The sequence below is a fragment of the Calidris pugnax genome, unplaced genomic scaffold, assembly GCF_001431845.1.
Source record: "Calidris pugnax isolate Ruff unplaced genomic scaffold, ASM143184v1 scaffold178, whole genome shotgun sequence".
NCBI classification, from domain to species: domain Eukaryota; kingdom Metazoa; phylum Chordata; class Aves; order Charadriiformes; family Scolopacidae; genus Calidris; species Calidris pugnax.
Window position 1 is genome coordinate 3,021,569 of NW_015090986.1, and position 17,053 is coordinate 3,038,621.

The 17,053-nt window shown below is 36.4% G+C and overlaps 1 protein-coding gene across 3 annotated transcripts in view; it reads left to right on the top strand.

Annotated features, from left to right (window-relative positions):
* LOC106894931 (lysine-specific demethylase 4C-like) overlaps positions 1-17,053 on the top strand; it is a 215,556-nt gene that overhangs the window by 167,779 nt on the left and 30,724 nt on the right. For all 3 annotated transcript variants that reach the window (XM_014953965.1, XM_014953967.1, XM_014953966.1), the window contains one exon: positions 16,176-16,361. In XM_014953965.1, coding sequence (XP_014809451.1) covers positions 16,176-16,361 — 186 coding nt within the window. The remainder of the gene's footprint in view (positions 1-16,175; positions 16,362-17,053) is intronic.

The window sequence follows — 17,053 nt, forward strand, 5'->3', positions numbered from 1 at the left end:
TGTGGAGTCCCCTTCTTTGGAGATTTTCAAGACCTGCCTGGATGCAGTCCTGAGTAACATGCTCTAGCTCTAGGCAATCCTGCTTCAGCAGGGGAGTTGGACTAGATGATCTCTATGGTCCCTTCCAACTCTAGAAATTCAGTGAAATTCAGTGAAATTCAGTACATGCTGATTACATGATGGCCTAAGTAATTTGCCTTACAAATTAATTTTAAGTTATTAGTGCTAAGGCAGCGTCAGCATGACCAAAGAAACCTCCTGAGATCTTAGCAGTGAAATAATATATATTGTGGTTGACACCCCACCCTGATGAAGATCTTTGGGTTGTGTCAAACTCCGGTGTCCTGGGTCAGGTTTTAGATTTATTGGGTTAATTCCTTGAAAAATTCTTATTGTAAAAGGCAGGAGGCACTGCAGGTGCACAAAACCATGTTTTGAGACTCACAGTTCACATGCCTGCTCTAACGCTTGCCAGACTGCTAAAAGGCAGCTGCTGCTTTGTCTCTTGTTGGAACATCCATGCAGGGTACCTGTGCCATGCTCTTTGCCTGAGATGGAGCCAGTAAGCAACTAAGAACTTTTCCAAGTTGCATTTAGGGACCTCTCTTCTACCTACTACACCTTCTGAAAGTATTTGGTAAAACATAATTCCTTTTTTTGAACAAACCCTCTTCTCCTACCAAGTGACCACTCTGATTCCACTGCAGTAAATGTGCCTGAATGCTAAACTAAGTAATAAAAGTTTCTTCATACTGAGTGAAAACTTAGTGGCTACAACTTCCTTGTGTAGCCTGGAAAATAAGAGAATAAGCACCCCGAAATGTACTTAAAATCAATAGTGTTGACTACTTCTGGTTTTTGCAGTGAGAAAGCCTTCTTTCTTAATTCCTGCTATAAAAATTAAATGGACTTGTACTGGATGTATTTCCTACATGTTAGTTTTTCCTCATATTTGCTGAACTGAAAAATCAGCAAAAATTAATAGGGAGAAATTATACCTAATCATGGAAAAGCAGTATCATTTTTCTCCAGCATACAGCAAGGAACAGAAATAATGCTCAGCCAATGCACGATGAACTATATTTATTCTAAACTTGACATTTCTACAGTATTTAAATTTAAATGGCTTTAGTGAAAGCACTGAAATACATACTGTCTTCTTTTCACTAATAAGAACCACAGTAATCTCTTTATTACACCTTTTGAGTCTCTGTCCTCGGTGTGCTGGTAGTTAATACTGCAAAATCCACACAGCATGGGAAGACTATTAGATTCACAAACTAACTTGACCATGCATAGAAATTACCTAAACACTGAGAACAGACTTTATTAAATTATGCTGAACATTGCATAAACAAACACAGAGCATACATATCCGCCTCCCTCCCCTCCAGTATTTTCTCACTAGTGACTGCTTCTTGTACCAAACAGGCTTTAATTGCTTGCTTTTTGTTAACCATGTAGTATACCAGTTCAAACAAGAATACCTGATTGGATATTTACAGCTACTTTACTAGTCTTGATGGTAGTCATTGAGTCTGTTATGCGTCCTACAGTCTTTTGATAGGTTTAGGGAGTATATTTGAAGGAAACAATAGGTGGTCAGTTATGAAAAATGCAGCGAAGGACAAAGAAGTTGCTCAAACTGTTAACTTTTACATAAAGGACAGATAAAAGATTGCTGCATGTATGCAATGATATTTATAGTACTTTGTGTTGGGGACCACATTGGTTATTTAAAAATATGATCATGTAACATAGAAAAATATCACAATATTTTGAATATCACATTGAATATTTTGAATCACAATATCAAAATATTTTGAATTTAGAAGTTCCTAGAGATGCTTTACTTAGATTTTCACTTTTTCTTCAACCCATGCTTGTGAGGTTTTTGTGTCTGACAAATTACAGAGCCAAGTCATTACGTCAAAAGAAGATGATTACTAGTTTTTCTCATACTGCTGTTGATAGTTGATGGAAAATTAATGGTCAAGAGAGGAATCTTCAATGAAAGCAAAGATCCTTTCAAGGTTAAGGGGTGTTAGATAGAGTGAAGCAGATTCAGATTGAGATGACCTCAGTTAATGAAAATGGTAGATAACAGCTGAAAATTAGCCAAGGAACACATCTGGAAATTATCACAGTGAGCATCATGACCTTACATACTTCTTTCAGAAGTATGTTAAACAAAATGAAAGAAGTCTCTGGAACTCATTTGCAAACCACTTTGTAAACTCCATCAGTTCATTGTGCAAAGTGTAATGTAGTAAATATATGTGAATAGCTTGGGAAAGTGCTATTTGGATGGATTAGATTTCTTTAATCCATTTTCAGTGCAATAAAACAAAGGTAATCAAACTGACACAGACTACTCTCAGAAAGTCTCATAGATAGTTCATATAGATTCATGATATCTGGCAGTGGAAATGTGGCAATAGCCATGGTAGTTGAGGTTTCCAAGAAATCTCAACTGGTTTTGTGTAGCATATCACCGTGATCCCAGAATGCACTTTCTAGGACTCCACAAAAATTTTCAGTGAAGTAGTTTTGTTCAAACCAGGTGTTTGTGTAATTGCTGATAGCTAAACTCATCACCACTTAGTTGTCATTCATTTTCAGCTCCAAATCACACAGTGCTTTATATCCAGTATCTCTAGGGCAAAAGGACGAGGAGGGAATTGACAAAAGTTTCCACTTTTACTCAGAATTTGCATCAAGGAACAAAGGATTACTATTTTAAAGAATGAATGAATATTAATATAATAAAATTCGTAAAAAAATCACTTTAAGAGAAAATAGATTTCCTTATACTTTTTAATTGTCTATGGTATTAGCCTTTTTCTGACTTACTGATAAATATCTCCGAGAACTTAATGTGATCTTCCACTATCTGTTTCTCCGGGCAAACTTCCTGAAAGCTTAAAACACAGTTATTAACTGTAAGTAAAAAAAATGAGTAAAGTAATGAAGTAAAGAAATGAGTATTTTTAAGCAAAGCAGTGAAATCAATAAAACCTATACTTTGAGTCCCAAATATAACAAAGATTCTATGTCCTTTCCCATTTTCAACTTCTAGATTTAAATTAGATATTAAGAAGAATTTCCTTACTGTGAGGGTGGTGAGATACTGGAACATGTTGCCCAGGGAAGTTGTGGATGCCCCATCCCTGGAGGTGTTCAAGGCCAAGTTGTATGGGGTTTTGAGCAACCCAATCTAGTGGGAGGTGTCCCTGCCCATGGAACTCAATGATCTTTAAGGTCCTTTTCAACCCAGTCATTCTGTGATTCTGTGCATCTTTACTTTGTTATGCTAGAAATAGTTCTGTAAAAAGTTAAAACCAAAGTGTTGTAAATTGTGATTTACTAACGTAAATCCTCCTCGCCTCCTCACCGCTGAAGCTGCTATTTGTAATGAGGCTATAAATGAAAGGTGAACCATCTTTATGGAGACCTATGTCTACCCCATCAGTGTGGTGTGGGGAAGTAACAGTTATGTCATTTGCTGACTTCACTGAACTACAGCAATTCCCAAGAATCAGAGAGGCTCTCTTCACTTTTGCTTCCAGTGATATATGTTTTTGTTCTTTTCTGTGGGATACAGATGCTCAGGGCTGCCTCCTGTGTGATCTCAAGCTATGGTGAGCTCACAGGATACTATCCTGGGGGTGCCGAGCAAAGTGCACTGTATAGGAAGATTTGTACTATATGTGCCCCCAACAGACAGAAATCAGAGGGGTTTATTAGTCTTAATATAGCAAAGACCTGTGTAAATAAGTATATTAATGATTCACATTTGCTCAGAAAGCTCAGATATCACGAGTCCCTTCTTATCTCTCTGTTAACTGTACTGTATTGAGGCACTTCACAGATCCAAGTACTCAGTCTTTCTCTGATACTGAGATGCTATGTTGTGTATAACAAACGGACAGTGTATGGAGTGGGGCAGTCCTTTGTGCCTTATCTCAGTTCTTGCATAGGCATTTAGAAATCATTTTAGAGATCACGCATAGATCTACTGGGTCATTAAAAGACCCAGGAGCTAAAGCAACTAAATTGTACTTTGAAATATTATACTTGTCTGCTCCAATAGTTTGTCAAGATGCTTAGACATATGAATGACATGCTCAAATCAGTGTCAGAAGTTCAAGTCAGATTATAGTTTAATAAATGGTTTAATTGAATTCTGGACAAGTTTTGAAAAATCTTTTCTGTGACAGACAAGTTTTCAAAAAATTGCCGATTACTTGGCAGTGCTATGTTAGCAAGTTGTTGTTATATTTCTTTCTGGAAATATCAGCAATGGCCTTTTATATGACATGTCTTTAGATTGAGAGGTGTAATTCCTTTCTTCACCTGACTTTTATAATGTATTATGCCATTAAGACACAATGAAGCATCTTTTAATGGTCCATTAACACAAGAGTTGGATGCACTGTGTGGAGAGAAAGAATATCTTGCAGAAGTCTAACTAGTCAAAAAGAAGTTTTGAAAATTGGTATCAAGAGTCAAACTATATGCTAGGTGTTCTTCCTGTTCTGTGACTTTTTAAATATTGGGCTTTTGTAATTTATTACAGTTTGTTGCTGCTACAGTGTTTGGTAGGGAAATTAAAAAAATTAACTTTAAAAATAAATCTGTAATTAGCAGTTTATTTCTCTGGAATGAGTCTCATATTAAACAAAAGGATTTTGATACAAATACAGAAGAAAAAAGCTCTTAAAATTATACCTTGGACAACTGGGCCCAAAGACTGAGAGGCCAAGCCTTCATAATTTAATGAAGTTCTGTCTACAGTGAGAGATGATGCTTTCAGGGAGAGGAAAGTATGCAGCAGACATGCTGAAAACGATATGTTAAAATTGAAAAAAAAAACGTTTTTATGCTAAATGGGTCCTCTTAGACCAAATAGGTAGGTCAGTCCACACATTGGACAGGTAAAATAGACTTTTAAACTTTTTATTTTTGTTTTTATTGGACTGGGCATCACAGTGGGAGAGAGTACAGCTTGTCCTTCAGTAGCAGTCCCCGCTAAATACTAACACTAAACAAATCAGTTACATGTCCATCAAGGATGTGAAGCGTTTTCCAGAGCGGGAAATTAATAAATGAAAAATGTCAAAGATAAAGATGTGAGGAAAAGTCTAACCTCCTTCAAATCTAATCACTGCGCCTGAAAAGCTGGGTAGAGAAGGACATACTTGAATACATTAAAAACATAAAAATTAAACATACATATTTCCTTACTACACAAAATTTGAGTTTCATCCAGGAAGTAGCTGTACAACACTTAGTTGTATGTTATCTGTAGGTGGTAATTCTGTTGAAAATAACTAAGACATGTATTTCTTTTTATTCAGATTCTCTTTGAACTGCATAGTTTCATTTTTCCATTTGGTTTTAGAATGATATCTTACATTCCAGTAAGTAAATAAGATTCAAAGCCTCTGTATATATGGAATTAGAACTGATACTGCAGGAGCAATCAGTAATTACAGACCTTTGCAATCTTTGCTCATTATTCTGATGGAAAAGAATTTTGTGTTCTCATGTAAATTTCCATACACTCCATGCTTTCTGGCAAGATTCCGGTGTGAGAGTCTTACAGAAGTTTGCCATATATGTGTCAGGTATGTTTAGTGCTTGTATGAGTTTTGTACAATACTAACCTGCCTTTCTAGGCCTAACCATAGAGTGATCTAAGTTCAGAGCAGGCAGAGGGAACGTATCTCTGGTTTAAATTTGTCAGAATGTAATTCTCAGGAGCAGTTGGAATCTCAGGAATAATGACTTGCAGCTCATTACTTTGCCCTTTGAGCCATCTCCCTTGCTGTGTTTTGGGCTCCAATGATATCCATGAAAATAAGACAATCTGCACTAACTAAATACTTTATTATATTCTTCATCTTGGATGTGTATGGCATAATTTCTGAGGTATGTGAGGGGAATTATGCCATGAAAAATATCTATAATCTTAGTCTGTAGGACAAAAGAATGTAAACGTGTTTAATGCAGTAATAAAAAACAGTATTTATTTTCTGAAAACTATGAAGATAAGGTCAAAACCAGATAAAAAAAGCATTTGCAAGTTTAGCTAGTGTTTGGCGTATGTTTTCTAATGAAAAAAAAAAAGTATTGTGTGTGAAATTTAGCTTAACTGGTAATACTTTATATAAAAAGCCTCTGTATTCCTCCTTTCCAAAACTTTCCTCCCCTCTCCTTCCCTCTCCTCCTTTCCCCTCTAAACCCTTCCCCATTTTCCATATTTCTACCCCTGATTTCCCCTTTTTCTTTCTTTTCTCTCCCTTTTTACTTGCCTTTACTGCCCCCTTTTCCCCCCTTCTCTTTCTCCTCTCTCTTTCTCTCTCTCCCTCTGCTTTTTTCTATAAACATGAAAAATTCTCAGTCTCTTCCCATGTCTCAGCAAGATAAATGAACTAATTTAAAATATTTTCCATGCCTCATCTGTCCACTCCACAAGCTGTCAATGAGCTTGGATTGGGAGCTTTCATGCCAATAGTCCACAGTGAGCATTTGTATTATTTTGAAATAAGAATGTTGTTTCCATGGCAAACTTGGAACACTTTGCAACTGTGCTGACATCAACATACTTTTGGGTTTATGCAAGAAAGATGATACTTTGTGAGATTTTTTCAAGCAAAAGGTCATTTGCCTACCTGCCCAAGATAAAGCCATGATACTGTTCTTTTATTTTTTTTGTCTTTTGAGGGAAAGCAACAAAAAAAAAGATGGAGAAAAAGCCAATCTATTTTTAAATGTTATAATTTCAATTTTTGCTTCTGCATTGTTGCCAACAACCATTTTAAGCAGTAAGTATATTAATAGCTAATATGTTTCAATTTAGAGGAAGCAATGGTTTGGCAAATTTTTATAACAGCTAACTAGTGCAAAACACTGCTTACCCTCTTCTGCATTGGGATCAGATTATTCTAAATATTTACTTAGCAAAGTTAGTACAGGACTTAGAAATGAGGAAAACCTTTAGAAATAACTTACTGTTTCTGAGATACTGCAAACTGATTCATTTTAGATTGTAGAATTTTTTTAAACTTCTTATACTTAATGCATTTTAATATGTCTTAAAGAATGTCATAAATTTTCTACACTGCCTTATCACTTTTGCCTGTTCAAATGACACTATTTGCTGGTTAGGTATAATGTTAGCATCAGCTCTGCTGAAAAATAGATTTTGGCTTTTGGCTGAAAGCTTCAGAAATAATCTTTTTCTTGTAAGTTATGTAGTCTCCCACACTTTTCAGAACTGACACAAAGCTTTCTGTAACGCAGAGCATGTTTAAATTCTGTGTCCCTTGACCTCTTCCTAAAATTAAAAAAACCCAACAAACCACCAACACAACCAAAAAGCCAACCCCAAAGCAAACAAAAAAATATCCCATACCCATCCACCCTGGAATAGCCCTTTATTTCCAGTTTTGACTTGCTCGGTTGTTTGTATGCTATTGTTAGCACCTGGAAATAGCATGACTCACATTCGCTCAATTTACTGTAGGGGTGCCAGGTGGTTCCTGGCCAGCAGCATAACCACACTAAATGGTTTTAACTTATCCTTCTTTTCTAATAGTGTGTTCTGTCCATAATAGCTTCCCTTCAACAGAGAGCAACTTGACAAGCAGCTGTGTCCTCATACAGTGTACTTCACAAGCACAATATTTTCCTTCCCAGAGGCAAAGTGCATTCACCTACATAATTGGCCATGTTCCCTTTCTTGCCCAGAGGACATATACTGAAGTCCATTCCCATTTTCTAATCCTTTAAGACACAAAGCAGCACGTTACTGTCATGCTAGTACATAGATGAAATTTTGATATGTGTGCTCATATTGTCATCAGACGTTTCTATTTGAGCTTGACAAGATTCCTGTTTCTAAACATTTGAACGTGCATGTCTGAAATGCTATATGATTGTCTCTTTAGTAATTTTGTTTTCTTTGGGGGTGTGTGTGGAAATACCGTTCTGGTTTCTTAGTATCTCCTTAACAACTAGGCATTCTCAGAAGAATAGAGAGTTTATTAGATAGGAGATGGTGGTACTTTTACTTGATAAAGACTGTCTTTGCATTTTTTTTTATTTCAGTAAATTGCTTGCAGGATATTTCTAAGAATATAATCCTTCCAGTGCTGTATCTCAATGTTCTAATTTCAAATGCTCTCTTATTAAATTCTCTCTATGTGTTTGTATGTGTTCATATGAAGTATTATAACACAATTATTATAAAATAAATTATACAGAAACAGTGATCCCTCTAAGTATAAATAATCTCACTTTTCAAAGCAATGCTTTGCATTAGATGATGACTCATGAAGGAGTGGAGCCTGAAATGGCCATGCAGTCTCTGAAAGTTCTCTATTCATTGTCTGTTAAGGACTTTTCCGAGTTAGAGAATACATCTAGAATTTGCTAACTACTTTGTGACTTCATGATTTGTTTTAGTTGAAGATCCGTCTCTTTTAAAATCTGAGTAAGTCTGCCACTTGAATTTATCTTGATTGGCTTTGCAGAAAACAACTTGGGGATTATGATGGAGAAGTTAAACATGAATCAGCAGTATGCCCTTGCAGCAGAGGGCCAACTGCATCCTGGACTTGATTTGTCAGACCACAGCCAGCAGGCCCAGGGAATTGATCAGTCCTTCCCTTTTATTTGGCATTTGTAAAACTGCACCTGGTCTCCCTGTTACAAGAAAGATACTGACACACGGGAGCAGGTCCAATGAAAGGCCACTGAGATGTTCAGGGCTGGAGCACAGGATGTGTGTGGAGAGACTGGAGAAAGTAGGTGTTTTCAGGCTTGGCAAGAGACTCCTCCTTGCATAGATCTCCCTGCCATTTATAACTAGGTAATCAGGATAAAGGGAAGATGGAAGCCAAATGCCTTCTGGAGGTGCATGGTGATAGCTTGAGAGGCAAAGAACACAAATCGGAAGATGGGCATTGTTCAAATATCTTGTAAACGCTGACAGGCTTGGAGCGTTGACCACCTTTCCAGTGTTTGACCACCCTCTCACTAAAGAAATGCTTCCCGAGGTCCCATCTAAACCTCCCCTGGTGACGCTTTGAACCGTTCCCACGCGTCCTGTGGCGGGATCCCAGGGAGCAGAGATCAGCACCTCCCCCTCCAGGTCCCCTCCTCAGGAAGCTGCTGAGAGCAATGAGGTCTCCCCTCAGCCTCCTCTTCTCCAAACTAGACAAACTCAAAGGACATGCCTTCCAGCCCTTTCACTGGCTTTGTTGCCCTCCTCTGGATACATTCAAATCCCTTCACATCCTTCTTAAACTGTGGGGCCCAGAACTGCACAGAGTACTCCACGTGAGGCCACACCAACGCTGAATGCAGCAGGACAAACACCTCTTTTGACCTTTTGACACAGGTGACACTGTGTTTGATGCACCCCAGGATGCGGTTTGCCCTCGTGGCTGCCAGGACACACTGCTGGCCCCTATGGAGCCTGCTGTCAGCCAGCACCCCCAGATCCCTCTCTGCAGGGCTGCTCTCCAGCCGCTCCTCTACCAATTTGTGCTTGTGCCCAGTATTAATCTGTTCCAGGTTCAGAGTACAGCATTTTGACTTGTTAAATTTCATTCCGGTTACTGGGAACCCTAACCACCATATCTGGTGGAGGCTGGAGCAGTGAGGCAGTGAATTGATGCCTCATCACCTTTTCAGCCTAAATGGCCTTTCACAGCTTGTCAGGTATTTTAGCCTTTGTGTAAATGGCAAATCTTTTCAAACCGGTCTATGCAAATCCAAACCAAAGTTTTAATAAATATCCTTTCTTCCTGGAGAACAAAGAAAAGGAGATTCTTTCCGACCTCCTGTATTTATGTTCCTCAAATTTTGCTCTTCCAATACTCAGATCAACCATTTCTTCTTATTTATTCAGGATACCTGAAATGCACTGAATAGAGGCACGATGCTCTTACAAAATTACACTTTTTAAGGCTGTGTGTTTAATTGGTTATATGGTGCAGTGTAGAAGCTAAATAGTGCAAATTAGGTGGAAAATAAAACAAAAGAAGACATGTAACATTTCAAAGCAACAGAGGTAAAAACCATGGCAAAAAGTTTAGAAAAAGTATGTATGAATACACAAATGCTAGAGTTAAGCTGAAATCATGAGAGCCTCTTTGTAAATTGAAGACTCACAGTCACATATTGGTATTTCAGAAAGGAGGTATATATTAAATGGGCAAGAGAAGAGATAGCATGCCTAAATTCTCAGAGCGTCACATGTTGTATATGAATCTGGAAGGAAGTGTTCTTGTGTTCAATGCCTATGTTCTAACAGCATATTCATGATATATGTACTGATTCTTCTTTTTCAAGGAAATGTCAATGATTGGGTATTTTCCTTTTAGAATTTATTGATAATAAGATTTGAGGAGGTAGGAGAGATATGTGTGGATGGTATTTTTATCAGTAGATCTCTAGGGTAGGAATACAGACCTCTCGAGTATTTTCTGGGTATCTCTGACAGCATCGAACACTAATGGTACTGCCATAGCCTGAAAAAAAAAGAGTAGGGCCTTACTTGCAGTGCTTGGTGTTGAAATCTCATTACAAATATTGAGGACTTAAGAATACTGCAAATAAATACACAGCAGTTTACTTCCCTAGATATGGCATAGTCATAGGTGTTGTGGTGGTGAGTGCCACTGTGCAGGCAGCAGTTGGAGCTCTAACAAGGTCTTTTATTTCTTCCTTTTTGCCTCACAACACTCATCTTTTACCAGTTAAGGAGATTACATAGTGTATAACAGGAACATAAACCTTTTCAGGCACTTTCTAAAATGATAACTTCTTCACCAAGTGTTTTGTTTTCTTTGATTGTTTTTCTTTCTCTTTCAACCTGCAGTGTAAGGACTCTTTCATTAAAATCACACAATCTGTGCTTCAAAAGAGCTAGGCTTTTTTTTTTAACTCTACACTGTATGTTTGTCTTTCTTATCCTGTGAAGTAAAAAGCTATTGATACCTTAGCAGTTTCACTGAAATAGTAGATGTATACTGTATTTATACATAATTTGGGTAGTTCCCATAATATTTTATTGGCTCTTAAAATTGTATCTCAAACCAATATGTATATTTAGTGCTGTTTCAAGTTGTTTCCATGTTTAAATCAAAATTAAACATGACTTGTGAGTCCAGTCTTTAAGAGTAGATCCAAAACTACATTATTTCAGAGTGGTTAGAAAATAAGATTACTGTTTCAAATTGCTACTGATGCATAAGTTTTATCTTTACTTCTCTACTGGAATAGATGATTAACAGTATTTCACCTACATCTAGATAATGTCTGCCATCTTTAATTTGCCATAGCCCCATGCTGTAGACAGACTTACTGAGTAGTAGGAAATTGCAAATAATTTTCTACAAGCATTGGGCTTTTTTCTGCCCCTGAGGTACTGGCTGTTATGTCTGAAATACCAGAGGGATGCCAAGTATTCTCTTGATACTTTACCTAACAACAATATTGGTTCATTTTATAGAATTGTCTAAACACACTGAACAAAGAAGTGGAATAGATGATCTAAGAAACTCTTTTTCCTCACATGTTCTGATTCTAAGCTGTATCAGTTTCATAGCTGAAATATTCAGCTTGGTTTAGATTAATCAGGAATAAAAGGAAGCATAAAATGAAAAAAAGTAATGAGCTTGTTTCCATAGAAACACACTATGCTCTCTGACAAAATTAAGTGCTGACTTTGTATTCTGAAAGGTTGTGCAGACAACATGCGCTCACTGATCTGCAGATAATGTGTCAAATGTCTTTGTAGTATGTATCTTCTCATTGCGTTGTGCATCGTTAACAAATCTTTGTGCCAGTACCTTGCAACCAACTCTTGCAGTATGACTAGACTGTAATCTTTTCTCACTTCTAATCCATGTTATGGCTTTGGACTGGAGAAAGAAAAGATTAGTTTCACTGTGCATTTTATACTGTATGTCTCAAGTTATAACAGTTGATAAGCTGGTGAAGCTGCTTCTATCAACATTCTCTGTGAAATCTTTGCTCTGTTACAATTAATGGGTATTTTACTATTGGTTACAGTAGGACCAACATTTCATATCTAGAGTGTGATCATACACAACAGCAATATTACTTGTCTGGTAATATAAATTCTGAAGCAAAGCAGATTCATCGCAAAATGCAGGGGAGGCTAAAGCAGATCTGATAGGAAAAAAAAAATTCCTCATGATTTTTCATTAATTTGCTAAATGTTACAGCATTATCACTGTCTTAGTGTTTATTTCTGAGGATACATAGAAGGCCAAAAATGCAAAATATACAGAAGAGGGTAAGAATATACAATTTAGTTACCGGGTAGTAGTTAATAACCATCTGCAACAGTAGAAGAAAAGCTCTTAAGTATTGATTTTTAGTAATATTTGGAAATTGAGTAATTTTTAGAGGCTCTCTTGAACTACTTTCGTTTTGTAGCATTTAATGCCTTACTATAGTGAGCCTCTTCACATAAGTCATTCTCCTTGCCGAGGTATAGAAATACTTTTGAGAGAAATCAGTACTCCAAATTGTTTTCTAAAATCTATCCCCTGCTTTCTGCCACAACCTCACCCTGTGCTTATTTTAATAAATCCTTGCGTCAGAAACTGTGTTTCAATCATGATCCTGTTAGGGACTGGAATTTGTTTTTGTAAATACTACTCTTTTTGAGAGAAGCAATATCAAATTCTTTATGTAAGGATGCATGGAAGTTATTATGAAAGCTATCAGTGGGCTTTCTTCTGCAAAATACTGGCATCCAGTTTTCTAAGACTCATTCCTTAAAATCCATTCTGTTTATATATTTGCAATCTATTAATATTAAAGAGCTATTCCATGATTATGAAATCCATCTGCAGCAGAATATTTTCAATTTTGGATTCAGAAAGAGGTCATTTCACCATCAATAAAATTGCAGTATGTTGTTCTGTCCTATATTTTTAATCTCCAGTTATATAAACAATTTTATTTATTCTCCAATTCATTTTGCATCTGAATCTATGATTAAAATTGATCCTCGGCTACTTTACCCATTGTCTGTGCTTTGCACTAGTATCTAGCAAGCATTAAGTCAAAATGACATTCTTCCTAGCTATTCCCCATGTTGAATTCACTTTAGCTGGTAGGAACAGCTGTAATTTTAGGCTACTGAAAAGCTGTCAGTTGGGTGTTGAATTAGCTTGATTGTATTTCAGTAAATGTGTTCATGTTATGTCAAGCTTGTTTAATTTCACAGGTAGCAAACTTATATAGGTAAATATAAGATTTGCCCAGACAAAGAGGTGTTTATATTCTATCCTCGGCAGGAGTGGTTCAAGACTGGTTCAATTCTATACAATTCCTTCATTTTACAAACTTACAAAAATCAGACTTCTAGCAAGATTGGGAGGGAGAATGAAACCTCAGTCTTCACAATGGTGATTCACTCTCTTCTCATAATTTTGATGCTTTTTTACTTTGGTCACTTTCAGTGATTTTTTTAATTTTTTTTTTTTTAAAGGAGAACAAAAAAATGTATATCATCATATTTTTTTTTTCATCTATTGCCTTACTATAAAAAATAATAATAACGTGGGGGAAAAAAGTGTGAAAAAATAATTTAAATACATATGCTTTAAAGCCCCAAGTGAGGGTATGAGAAATACATTATTAGTTAGAAGCTAGGGAGGGAAAGAATTGCCAGTATGGATCAGAGACGGCACAGTTCAATTTACTGCTCATAGCTAATATACAGCTTGGTATGTAGCTCAGCTAAGGTTCCAGAAGTCTATGCAAAGCAGATTTTTATAGTTTGTTCTACTTCTATGTATTCTGAATGTATTAATCAAATATGGTAGATTAACTGCTCAACATGTTTTCAAAGATGAAGGAGCTTTTTCTCATATCTCTGGATGGGGCCATACCGTTACGTAATCTGAATTTTCTTGTACACTGGACTTTTATTTGTGCATACGTGTACTTTCCAAAATTCATGGCTAAGTTTGGGACTCATGGTAAAACTGAGGAGTTTTTTGGAGTGTTTTAGTCAGAACGCACAGCCTTTCTTTAGGGTGGGGGCTTGGTGTCTTTTTAATACTCAGACATGTTTAATACTTCAGTCTTTTTTCTTTCATTAAATAGACTGGTGAATTTCTGTGTATAGCTGTGTGAAAAAGCTTTCAAAAGGAGCTGTTTATTTGCATGATCTCAGTGCCTGGACATTACATGTAACAGATTTCAATTGTATTTTCTTTCTAGAATTCACTTTTTTAGTGGATTTGGAATATGTATATATAACAAAGTCCTTAAGCTCTCTCAAGAAACAGTTACTTGACTTATCTGAAAATGGCTTCCTGCACATGGATGCAAATGCACAATGAGATATAAGCATATCACTGAAGTCTCTGGAATGTTTCTTTTGATGGCGAAATCATCTTTACCTCTTACTAGTCTTTCAGACCTGATGCTGCTACAGTGACTTGAGTTGAGTTCTGATCCTTTTAGTGTATGATAGGTAAAATTTTTAATGAAGTTCCAGATGCCAGTGCTTGTGCAAAGCCATGCAGGCTGTTGGCTTTCAGAGGGTGGATATGAAGGCAGAACTTGACAAGCTTTTCATGTTCAGAATGATGTGTGAACTAGAACCCTGCATGACTGATGAACTTAACAGGGCTAGCATGTGTAAAAAGCATTGTTTCAGACACAAACTGAGTGCCAGAAGCCATTGAAACTATGTAAGTGCTGAATTATACAACAAAATTTCTGTAGATTTTCTTCAGAATGTGGAAACTAATAAACAGTAGAACAAAATTCTCTGGTAACCTGATAAGAAGGATTTGATGTGAGTTAATTTGAAATACTTTGAATTATTAACCATAAAGTAAAAATAAATCAAAATTATTCTTACTTGTGTTCCCAGCATAGGCAGATAAGAGGGTCTTTTACAAAATCAGTGGCTAGCAAATTTAGAACAAATAGAAGTAATCACTATTTCAGCAGTATGTTTTGAAATTATTGAATTCACTGTTTTGTGTCATTAAATAAAATGTCTGTATATAGAATAGCTGAGATAATTTTATGATTGTTAATAACATTTGCAGTTTTGTTAGCCATGATGAAAGTTATCAGAGGATAGCTCCCATATGTGGTGTAACACAGTTGTCCATAGATGTTACTAAAGGGATTATTCTATCTATCTATTTGTTAATGTCTTTTGCTGCAAAGGTACCAATCATCTTGTGCTTTGTCTTTTTTAGTACGGTGGAGCTTATTTCCTGGACTTAGTTAACCTAGTTCATGTCCTTTCATTTGTTTCATACGGGCCAGTTACTTAGTCACATGCAAAATAGTGACAATATTTTGATGTGGTCTCCATTTTGTCAAAAGGAAAAAAGTGATATGTCTTGACATTTGTAAGGCTGTAGACATGATGTTTTAAGATATGAAGTGGGGAAATACAGCCTATTCAATCACCATTATATTAAATACAGTGAAAACCAGATTGGAAAAATGAAAAGGGGTTTAGGAAAAGCCTTCAGGTGTGGAATTACACAAAGGATTGGTAAAAAGAAAACATTTCTAGCTGTGAGATTTATCCACTGTAACGGTTTATCCAAGGATGTTGTAGAAACCACTTCATGAACATGTTAGATTAAACATCTCCCAAAGACTAAGAACATATGTAGTCCAGCTTCAAAGTAGGGGGCTAGGTTAAATGATATGTGGCAGTCCTGCCTATCCCTACATCTCTGTGAGCCTATTCTCTTTATTTTTGAGTCTTGCTCTTACTTTTTGCAGAATTATGTATAGGTTTTTTAATTTACCCATTTTAGGAGGAGCAGGTTAATTTTCAGAGGAGCGTATGGAATTTGAAATTAAACTTTTAAATAGCTATCTATATATCAGTTTTCTTACTATCCCACCAGAATAGATCATCCTCACATTAACATAAAAAAGGCAAATATGCTATCTAATAACTACCATATTACAAAGTTGCCTTGTAATTTATAAATGCTAGTTCTTTTGCCATGCATATTGCAAGGTATAAAATGTAATTAGTGAAGCAAAAGTAACTTTTCAGTCCTTGAGATACTTGCAGAAGTCAATGGAGTTGGGGTAGTATGGTAAATATTCTGTTTATTTTGCTTCCACAGAAATGTATGTTCTGCAGGCAGAGAATTAAGAAAATCTCTGGTGCCTGCATTCAGTGTTCATATGGATGCTGCCCAGCCTCTTTCCATGTTACCTGTGCCCATGCTGCAGGAGTGCTGATGGAACCCAATGACTGGCCATATGTTGTCTACATCACGTGTTTCAGGCACAAGATCAACCAAAATATGGTAAGGAATTTGTTTCCTTAATTATTAAAAAATGGAATTGCAGAATTAATGTATGTTTCCAGAGAAAATGGAAGAAAGGATCCACACCATGTATAGCTCCATCTATCGTATTTCCATACATAGCAAACTATTACATCCTGAAGGTTTTTTCTTATGCTGTTATCTGGGAGAAATTATACTTAAGATACCGAACACATTTTTACATTAGTGTTGTTGTTGAATGTATTGTTTTGACAGCCAGGACAAATCTTTTGAGTTCTCTGTTTTGTTAGCCTAGAATGGATTACAAATGCCCACATCACAGTATTTTGCAAATACTCACAGATACTGCGAGATAAAGGACATGGTGTATACGTGAGTTCTTTGTTCTGCAGCCAAACAATGCCTTGCAAATATCCAATTATAGTTGTTCTGTCATCTGGCAAGGTAATGTTGGTATGTCATGAAAATTCATGTTATTACTGTGCCTTTTTATTTCCAGCCTGTGCTGTTGAGGAACCCTTAATTTTAGATGAGACACATGAAGAATTTGTTATTACTGTCTTGTAGGTTTTAATGCCTTTTATTTGAATGAATTGCTAGTATCTCAGTTAAGAAAGAACTCTTTCCGTTTATCTTGGGCATTTAAAACTGTATTTAGTTTTCTAGCAAACTTGAAGGACTTAACGTAGTCTTATAAAGGAAAGAGCTTG